Genomic DNA, 11571 nt, shown 5'->3' on the forward strand with positions numbered 1-11571 from the left:
CTGAAAAGCTTTGAAATACTTAGTTACCAATTTTTTTTTTTTGTAATTTTTAATTTATTGACTATATTATTTATATACAGTATAATAATAGGTTGTTTGTTGTATATTTATTTGTTAATTATTTTATGTACTTGGTTATTTATATTGGTGTTCCTGTGGCTCAGTGGTAGAGCATTGCGCAAAAGGGTTAAATTCCCAGGGAACACATATACTGGTAAAAAATTTATAGTCTGAATGCACTGTAAGTCGCTTTGGATAAAAGTGTCTGCTCAATTTTTCTTTTTTTTATTATATTAGTGTTATATTACATCCCTACTGTGTTATTCCTATGTATGTCTGCACTATCATGTATGTCTGCACTATGTTTGTACTTTCTATTACACTGGAAGCTCCTGTCGTCAAGTCAAATTCCTTGTGTGTGTAAGCATACTTGGTAATAAAGCTCTTCTGATTCTGATTCTGATTCTGATATATATATATATTATTATTTTTTTATAGTCTGTATAGGTGGTAGGAAATGGCTCCATTTGGTGAGATGAATGAGGCCACATCTGGTCGGTCGGGCCACAGGTCTAACCATATTCAAATAGATTCAGATTTAGGAGATTTTCTTAAAGGTGGCACATAACCATACAAAAAAAAAAAATCAAAAGATGAGCTCATACATAAGCTTTAGAAATATTATCATAGCCAGCCTTATTATTTTACATGCTATTTAAATTTCAAATGTCATGAGCATGCAAACCAATGAGCAAAGTTTCCCGACATATCCGTGCCTAGTGTATTTTCCTAAAGTACCACAATGGAAGGCAGGGAGCATTCAGCCTATTTAAAATTAGACTAATCATGGCGACTGAACATTCATTACACTGATTTATAGTGTCATTCAGAATGAGCTTTATTCGCAGACACACAGGGAATTTGTTGTGTTTTTTTTAGGAGCTCTTTGTACAAACATACATTTATACATATATAGCATTGAGAACAGAAAGAACATTTAAATAAGTAAGACTAAGGAAAATAATAATAATGTGGTATGCATCTGGAACAGAATATTTCTGTACAGATTTGTGCATAATTTACTGTATATACAGCTGTATAAATAAAAATATGTATATGTATTTACATAATACTTGAGAGAGAGGCAATAATTAGTTATTAATAAATGAATTACAGAAGACAGGTGGTCATTTCTGTTTAAGCTAGGGATGGCATGGGGGAAAATATTTTTATGCCTAGATGTTCTAGTGCACAAAGATCTGTATGTCTGCTTGAGGGGAGAAGTGCAAACAGGTTGTGGCCGGGGTGAGAGGGGTCTGTGATGATGTTACCTGCCCGTTTCTTCACTCTGGAGTTGTACAAATCCTGAAGGTTGGGCAGGTGCACACAGATTATTCTTTCAGCTGTCCTAACAGTCTTTTGCAGTCTTCTTACCTGATTTGCTGGCTGACCCAAACCAGACAGTTATAGAAATGCACAGAACCGACTCTATAACAGCTGAGTAAAACTGTGTCATCTGCGCCTGTGGAAGGTTGAACTTTTTCAGTTGATGAAGGAAGTACAACCTCTGCTGGGCCTTTGTCACGATGGAGTCAATGTGAATATCCCACTTCAGGTCCTGAGAGATGGTGGTGCCCAGGAACCTGAATGACTCTATTCAGTTGATGAAGGAAGTACAACCTCTGCTGGGCATTTTTCACGATGGAGTCAATGTGAGTGTCCCACTTCAGGTCCTGTGAGATGGTGGTGCCCAAAAATCTGAATGACTCCAGTGCTGTTCATGATGGTGAGAGGAGGAGTGCGGGGGCTTTCTCCTGAAGTCCACTTTCATCTCCACAGTTTTGAGCATGTTCAGCTCCAGGTTGTTGTGACTGCACTAGACAGCCAGCTGCTAGCAGACTCGTCGCCGTCCTGAATGAGACCCGATGACTGTGGTGTCATCTGCAAACTTCAGGAGCTTGACAGAGGGGTCTTTAGAGGCGCAGTCGTTTGTGTAGAGGGAGAAGAGCAGTGGGGAGAGCACACACCCCTGAGGAGCTCCAGTGCTGATGGTGTGGGTGTTGAATGTGAGTTTTCCCAGCCTCTCTAGCTGCTGCCTGTCTGTCAGGAAGCTGATGATCCACTGACAGATGGAAGTGGTGGGTACAGAGAGCTGTGTCAGTTTAATCAAGAGGGTATCCGGGATGATGGTGTTAAAAGCGGAGCTGAAGTCCACAAACAGGATCCTTGCAAAGTCCCTGGTTTGTCTAGATGTTGGAGGATGTAGCTCAGTCCCACGTTGACTGCATCATCCACAGACCTGTTTGCTCAGTAAGCAAACTGCAGGGGGTCCAGCAAGGGTCCCGTAATGTCCTTCAAGTAGGCCAACACCTAGTTGTTGTTGTGACTAGTTTTAGACAAAACTCACTCTTGAAACTGTGCAGCCATTAAAAAAAGTTGTAAGATGGCCCCTGGTTAAAGGCATTATTTACCTTTTTGTACTGAGATTTAACATATTCATCTAAAAATATAAAGACATAAATGGCTGAGATGGGTAAGATGAGTTTTATATAAATGTATTAATTATATAATCAAAGTATATGAATATATTATTAATACAATCCATTTAAATTATATATTAATTAAATTAAAGAATAAAGTGTCATAATCATACACATAATTTGCACTGAATGGTGTGTATACTAGTTTTTCCTCAAATCATAGTTTCAATATTTTATTGTTAAAAACAAAACCAGCTTGGATTTTCATGTTTTTTAATGAAAAAAAAAAAACTAGGTATATTTGAATTAATAAAGAGACATAACACATTGTGCACTAGAAATGGCATGGTGCAGTAATCAAGAATGCGTCTTTATGATAGATGATAAAGTGGTGTGATGAGACAATAGGGATAATTGTTGTTTCTGCAGCGTGGTGAGACTTGTTAAGTTTAGGGACTGATTGCTTGCTGTGCTGCTTGAATGTAGAGACACTGCTGAAACAGGACCTGAGGGGATAAGCGTGATTACATTGAAGGTGCGGTAGGGTTTGCTTATCTTTGCAGTCTATTTTATTTAAATGAATGATACATTTATACACTAAATGCAAGCTTAATGGTCGTTTTGTTGGGATTTTGCTGATTTACCTTTGTTCTCATGTTTCAAAAAGCTAACTTTGTTTAGAGATTTACAATAATTGAGATTTATTTTACACAGCATACAGTGAGTGTTACCCTGCTCAGCAGTACCACCAAGCGGCTGATCACTGCAACTGTTCAAACAGAAAAAAAAACAACAGAGAAACAAATTAATCATTTATTATTATTCAGGCCACTAATTCATACACACAATGACCTGAATACTTCTCTTCTATGATGAACATGCTGTCAAGGCAGTGAACAGTGCAGAGATAATAGAGAAAAAAGCTCTGATAAATTTTACAACTTTATTAGGTAGGTTATTATTATTATTATTATAATTATTATTATAATATTTTTAAGCACTTTCCTTTTCAAATATTTTTATTTATTTAATAAGAAACAGTAGTGCAGCATTTGTCAGCGTGGTATAACCAGCATGCAGTATTTGAGCAACAACGTCAGTAGGACAGTAGTTGTCTTCCTATGGTCTGGTGGCACAGGGGAATTTACAGTACTAACAGGACCTGAGACTGGGTTTTGTCTCTTGGTACTTGTGATGAGATGTTTGACAGCACGTTCTGACAGCGAATGTTTCCACTGGGCAGCTGGAACTGCTCACAGCAGCCTGAACCCAAATGATTCTGTAAAAAATACCAAAAGAGCAAGAGCAGTTCTGTGGAAGAAGGAATTTAGTTTGCTCTCCAGCCTATTACTGTTGTTTGATATATAAATAAATAGGCAGACAGACAGCAAGATAGATGGATAGATGGACAAATGGATAGACGATAGACAGATAGATAGACAGACAGAGATATAGACAGACGGACGGACGGAAGGAAGACAGACAGACAGACAGACAGACAGACAGACAGACAGATAGATAGATAGATAGATAGATAGATAGGCCACAGAGCTGTAAATAGTAGAGACTTGTTGAAAGGGTCAAACTGATAAACACACGTTAAAACTCTCATGTGGCCCACAACACAACAAAAAACACTTTGGAAACAATATTTGCCAGAATAGCAGTTTTTGTGACTCGCTGTCCCTGGTCCTAAAGACCTAAAATTTTATTTGTTCCTTTGCTCTACCACATTGCTTATGGTTCATCATTATGATTGCTCATCTAGGTGTGTTTAGAGCCCACCCTCTGGGCCCTCATGTTTACACACTCACAGAGCTCATTTACAGACAGTCACTGGCACAGAGAACAACAGACAGACAGACAGCTCAACCGGATCCTCACACAAGACAGAAGCTACTGACAATCATCCGCACCAACAGGATTTATGATTGAATGATGAAGGACATCTCACTGCAGAAACAAGGTATTCGATATTTGTGTTTGTTGTTGTAGTTTTTTTAATATATAAGTTGAGCTATGTTGAAAGAGTGCAACATGAGGTCACATTTATGAATTACAATGTATGTTAGATTAATATTTTTGTGTTACCCTTTACATTTTTTGCATTTCATAAATGCTTTATTGTTTAAACTTAAGTAAAAGTCTATAATAGTGTATAACTGTAATTTTTTCTGAAGAATAACATTGAAAATGTTGCTGTCTCATTAACAGTTTTGCATTTCACATTTGTTTAGCTGTTTAAATTTAGCTGAAAAGCCTATAACAGGTTCCATCGTGATAACTTACCCCTGTATGGATTTGCTGTTATAAGAATGACAAAAATATTTTAATATATGAAATATTTTAATATATGAAATATAAGAATATAATATATAATTAATATAATATATAATATAATATTATATATTCTGTAATATGTTGTACCATATTCACATTATTCATATTAGATTAGCTCATAATGTCATTTATACTTCAAAGAGAATATAAAACACACACCAGCACACATACTCAGCTTTATATGAAGGAATATATATAGTCTTTGCGATACTTTTTGTAGCCAAGACATTAAAGAATGTGTCTATGCAGAAACAGACTTTCAAAAACTAACCCAACCTAAAATATATTCACTGGAGTAACAAGTGTGACAACTAGCCCCGTGCTGCCCTACACTATAAAACAAATATGTAAAGAATTTCAAAAGCAAAACTCATAAACATGCACACACTAACTAATCCAAGGTACAAATTTTATCACCAGTGCTAAGATTGCTGTTCTTTGTCACAGCGCTGAGATATTTCCCACATGGCTGTGCTGTATTGCCCCTGGCATTCTAACGAGAACTTGTGGCACAAGCTAGAAAGGTTAAGATGGGTGACTGAAATCAGTACAATCTTAAGATAAAGAATAAATATTTATGTTTTCCCAATTTAATACCTTCCATCTTGATATTTTAGTCTGTCCTTGTTGTTTTTGTCAATAAGAACTGGTCTATGAGAAGTGAGCGAATGTGACAGCTCATTAGTCTCACTTAAAACAGCAGACAAATACCAAGAGCTTCGGTAATATGTTGTACCATATTCACATTATTCATATTAGATTAGCTCATAATGTCATTTATACTTCAAAGAGAATATAAAACACACACCAGCACACATACTCAGCTTTATATGAAGGACATCTCACTGCAGAAACAAGGTATTTGATATTTGTGTTTGTTGTTGTAGTTTTTTTAATATATAATTTACATAAGTTGAGCTATGTTGAAAGAGTGCAACATGAGGTCACATTTATGAATTACAATGTATGTTAGATTAATATTTTTGTGTTACCCTTTACATTTTTTGCATTTCATAAATGCTTTATTGTTTAAACTTAAGTAAAAGTCTATAATAGTGTATAACTGTAATTTTTTCTGAAGAATAACATTGAAAATGTTGCTGTCTCATTAACAGTTTTGCATTTCACATTTGTTTAGCTGTTTAAATTTAGCTGAAAAGCCTATAACAGGTTCCATCATGATAACTTACCCCTGTATGGATTTGCTGTTATAAGAATGACAAAAATATTTTAATATATGAAATATTTTAATATATGAAATATAAGAATATAATATATAATTAATATAATATATAATATAATATTATATATTCTGTAATATGTTGTACCATATTCACATTATTCATATTAGATTAGCTCATAATGTCATTTATACTTCAAAGAGAATATAAAACACACACCAGCACACATACTCAGCTTTATATGAAGGACATCTCACTGCAGAAACAAGGTATTTGATATTTGTGTTTGTTGTTGTAGTTTTTTTAATATATAATTTACATAAGTTGAGCTATGTTGAAAGAGTGCAACATGAGGTCACATTTATGAATTACAATGTATGTTAGATTAATATTTTTGTGTTACCCTTTACATTTTTTGCATTTCATAAATGCTTTATTGTTTAAACTTAAGTAAAAGTCTATAATAGTGTATAACTGTAATTTTTTCTGAAGAATAACATTGAAAATGTTGCTGTCTCATTAACAGTTTTGCATTTCACATTTGTTTAGCTGTTTAAATTTAGCTGAAAAGCCTATAACAGGTTCCATCATGATAACTTACCCCTGTATGGATTTGCTGTTATAAGAATGACAAAAATATTTTAATATATGAAATATTTTAATATATGAAATATAAGAATATAATATATAATTAATATAATATATAATATAATATTATATATTCTGTAATATGTTGTACCATATTCACATTATTCATATTAGATTAGCTCATAATGTCATTTATACTTCAAAGAGAATATAAAACACACACCAGCACACATACTCAGCTTTATATGAAGGACATCTCACTGCAGAAACAAGGTATTTGATATTTGTGTTTGTTGTTGTAGTTTTTTTAATATATAATTTACATAAGTTGAGCTATGTTGAAAGAGTGCAACATGAGGTCACATTTATGAATTACAATGTATGTTAGATTAATATTTTTGTGTTACCCTTTACATTTTTTGCATTTCATAAATGCTTTATTGTTTAAACTTAAGTAAAAGTCTATAATAGTGTATAACTGTAATTTTTTCTGAAGAATAACATTGAAAATGTTGCTGTCTCATTAACAGTTTTGCATTTCACATTTGTTTAGCTGTTTAAATTTAGCTGAAAAGCCTATAACAGGTTCCATCATGATAACTTACCCCTGTATGGATTTGCTGTTATAAGAATGACAAAAATATTTTAATATATGAAATATTTTAATATATGAAATATAAGAATATAATATATAATTAATATAATATATAATATAATATTATATATTCTGTAATATGTTGTACCATATTCACATTATTCATATTAGATTAGCTCATAATGTCATTTATACTTCAAAGAGAATATAAAACACACACCAGCACACATACTCAGCTTTATATGAAGGACATCTCACTGCAGAAACAAGGTATTTGATATTTGTGTTTGTTGTTGTAGTTTTTTTACACATACTCAGCTTTATTCTTTATACTGAGGGTGATGATGACCAGACCCCACTATATCTGCGCCTAACAAAGAGGATAACCATTCAAAGGCCATTCACTTTTGAGCAAAGTGGTAAAAACAAAACTTCAGTCACTCTAAATCAACCCAAACTCTCATTAACAGAGTTGATATTTGCTCAGGAGCTTACCTGAATTAACAACATATCCCATCTGTTTACATTATATTAAATAACATATAGCTCCGCCCAAGATGACATTAAGGTGCTTAATTAGCAGTAATAAATAAGGCATGCTGGCATAAGCAACCACATAGCAACACAATAACAAACTATTAGAACACCCTAGCAACTATCTAGCAACCAACCAGAATATCCAAGAAACTGCATAATAACAGACTAGTCACCCAAAACACCCTAGCAACCATCCTGAACAACCCAGCAACTCCACAGCAACAGACTAAAATGACCCAAAATGCACTAGCAGCCAATTAACAATGCCCTAGCAACTATTCAAACACCTAGCAACCACATAGTAACATGCTAAAAACTAACCAGAGCACTTTAGCAACCACCAATCAACACACCATCAATCATATAGTAACATGCTAAAAAAACAGACAACCTTAGCAACCACATAGCAACACCCCAGGAACCACATAGTAACATACTAAAAACCATCCTAGAAACCCTCGAAAACACTTAAACATCCACATATCAGCACACCATCAATCATATATTGTAGTAACACGCTAAAAAAACAGAAGATCTTAGCAACCACATAGTAATATGCTAAAAACACCTAGAACACCCTAACAACCCTCTAAAAGACGTAGCAACACCCCAGCAACCACATAGTAACACCAAGTAAATCCTTTGCAACTATTTAGAACACTCAGCAGCACAGTAACATGCTAAAGTCACCCAGACCACATAGCAACATGATAAAAACCACCCAGAACACCCTAGAAACCCTCTATAACACTTGAGCAACCACATAACAACACACCATCAATCATAGTCTAAGCTGTTTGGCTGGTTTTAGCTGGTCTTCCAGCTTTGGCCATTGGTTTGCAGGCTGGTTTTAGAGGGGATTTCTTGGCTGGTCAGACTGAGAGACCAGCTAACCAACCAGCTAAAACCAGCTTTGCCATGCTGGGAGACCAACTTGCCCAGCTAACCCAGGCTGGTAGACCAGCTAAAACTTCCAGCTTAAACTAGCTAAGACCAGTCAACCAGCTTAGGCTGGTTTTAGCTGTTTTTTTTGTTTTTTTTTACATGCTAGCACCATTTTTATCAAAAACTGTTAAGTCTACAGTAGTTGTTGAAAATGCAGTTTTTGGTGGTGATCCAAGCTGAAGCATGAAGTACAGGACATGCTGTCCTGCTAAAGGTAATGCGCTTATTGCTCCTCAGAGGTCAGCCTGGCTACAGTAAATAAGACATATGCTATCCGAGACCTTTCCTCCATCCAGCTACATTAAACTCTATGTGATAATATCACTTTTAGTCATGTTTTCCCTGCAGTATTATCACTCCCATCATTGTGATGCTCTTCTCCTGTGCCTTAATGGAAATCTGGCAGCACAGAGCCCAACAAAACAATACAGATGTACTCTCTTGTTTGAGAACGATGTTTGGCAAACAGACTGCACGCTAGTTCACTCTCCACACGGTACTAGCTGTAATATTCTGAACAATAAAAACAGGAGTGGCCTTTTGCACAGTGTTTTCGTGCATTTTAAAGAAATCATTGATGTTCACTGAACAATTTATTGTATTTTTAATGTAGTAAAAGAGGCAAGAAATACAGTGGCCCCAAAAGGTATTTAAAGTATTGTTAAAGAAACTAATAAAAATTAAATAAAAAAAATTAATTGACCAAAATAAAAACAAATATAATGTAATTGGAAAAACTGGAACCAAATTAAAATGCATTTTATGACTTCAAAATAAATCTTTAGTTTTAGTTTTTGATACAAAATATATTGAAAATTGAAAAGACAAAGTCAAAGTCAAAACTTTTTTGATTTAGTGTTGTTATTGTTAACTAAAATAAACAAAAATGTAAATTAATTAATTAAATTAAAAAAACTTTTCATTAAATAAAATAAAGCTGAAATAAAATATAAATAATTCATGAAAAATGTACAAATGTAAAAACTAGAAACATTTTTGTAATTTTTGTAAAATACATTTTACAAAATCATTTTTAGTTTTTGATATAAAATATATTGAATATTGAAAAGACAAATTAAAAATAAACAGAAAACAAATAAAAATTCTAAACTATAAAAACCTTGGCCTGGACGCAAATTGGCTCTAAAAAATATTATGAGAAAAGATCTAACAATTTGTTTCCAGACGCAACTTGGTTTGATATTCTGTTGCTACGGTGTTCTGCATGGTTTTATCCTGTTGCTAATGCATAGGGTTTATTAAATGGTTTTATCCTGTTGCTAGGGTGCTCTAAATGGCTTTTATCCCAATGCTATGCAGTTGCTAGGGTGCTTTGGGCTATTATTACTTACTGAACCAAGTATAAACGCATGTAATTGTAAGTAATGATATTCTTTTTAACCCTTAGGCACTGATGTGCATGTCCTGTGATGAGGAAAGATGGGAACTTCCAACTTCACTCTTTCTCCAAACTCCAGCCATGCTAACAAGACCGACTTTTCCCCAGACAGTCCGTTCTCTCTTGTTGAGCTTGTTCTCATCATTCTCGGCCTGAGCACTTTAAGCCTGATCACAATTATCGGCAATGTGCTGGTCATGCTCTCCATCAAGGTCAACAGGAACCTCCAGACGGTCAACAACTACTTCCTGTTCAGTCTAGCATGTGCTGACTTGTTCATTGGTGTTTTCTCAATGAACCTGTACACTGTGTATATTGTGACTGGCCACTGGCCTTTAGGAGCTTTGGTGTGTGACCTCTGGTTGGCTCTGGACTACGTGGTGAGCAACGCCTCTGTTATGAACCTCCTCATCATCAGCTTTGACCGATATTTCTGTGTCACCAAACCTCTCAGCTACCCGGTCAAAAGGACCCACAAGATGGCAGGCATGATGATCGCCGCCGCTTGGATCCTGTCGTTCATTCTCTGGGCTCCGGCCATCCTGTTCTGGCAGTTCATCACAGGCAGCCGGACAGTTCCCGAGGGCGAGTGCTACATCCAGTTTTTCTCCAATGCTGTGGTCACCTTCGGCACAGCCATCGCTGCCTTTTACTTGCCGGTTGTCACCATGACCGTACTGTACTGGCAGATCTCCAAAGCCAGCCGCAGCCGCGTCCGAAGCAGAGACAATCGGACAGTATCTAGAGTCAGTAATGATGGAGGTCAGGCTGGACCAACAACTGGGAGCAATACAGAGAGGAAGTCAATCCAAGGAGGAGAGGAAATGGTTCTACGCAAGCAGAGTGCTTCAGATGCCACTACAGGTAAATGTGTTAAAGCAGTGGTTCTCAAACCTCTCCATGAAGTACCCCCAGCACTGCACATTTTGTATGTCTCCCTATATCTGACACACCCACTTCAGGTCTTGCAGTCTCCACTAATGAGTTGAATCAGGTGTGATAGATGAGAGAGACATACTGCATCCAAAAACTGTAAAATGCTGCCTTCGGAGGCAGCAATTCCAAGGCAGGAAGGCATCAAGGCACGTCCAAATCCAAATTCTGCTTTACTTCCTGTCTGAGGTACCTTCTTCTGATCGAATTTTGAAGGCAGCATAGATGTATCCTTCGCTGCCTTTGATATCCCACAATCCTGTGCGTTCCATTCCATGATGGTTGAGCTAAAAAATAAAGATGGCGTCTGAAAGTTGCGTTTAGTGGTCAGTTTGCGTGTAAATGTATATTTCTGACTAACTTTTTGCACTTGTTATTTCTAGCGATTATTATAGCTTTTTTCTAGCGACTATAATACTCGATTAGCGAGTATTATAGTAATTAAATATTCGTTTAGTCATCACATTTTGTTGTAGATCATTAAACCGTTACGCTGCCTCAGAAGCCTGTCCAAAATCAGTTTCATGAGGTGCCTTCGTGCAAAAACGCTGCCTGCAAAGTCATTGCCTCATA

At 35.7% G+C, this 11571-nt stretch overlaps 1 protein-coding gene across 1 annotated transcript in view; it reads left to right on the forward strand.

Annotated features, from left to right (window-relative positions):
- The first annotated feature begins 10106 nt into the window (after positions 1-10106).
- LOC107696228 (muscarinic acetylcholine receptor M2-like) overlaps positions 10107-11571 on the forward strand; it is a 4249-nt gene continuing 2784 nt past the window's right edge. Inside the window, exon 1 of the mRNA XM_016496488.1 lies at positions 10107-10929. Coding sequence (XP_016351974.1) covers positions 10107-10929 — 823 coding nt within the window. The remainder of the gene's footprint in view (positions 10930-11571) is intronic.

Source organism: Sinocyclocheilus anshuiensis, unplaced genomic scaffold, assembly GCF_001515605.1.
Source record: "Sinocyclocheilus anshuiensis isolate Anshui unplaced genomic scaffold, SAMN03320099.WGS_v1.1 scaffold778, whole genome shotgun sequence".
NCBI classification, from domain to species: domain Eukaryota; kingdom Metazoa; phylum Chordata; class Actinopteri; order Cypriniformes; family Cyprinidae; genus Sinocyclocheilus; species Sinocyclocheilus anshuiensis.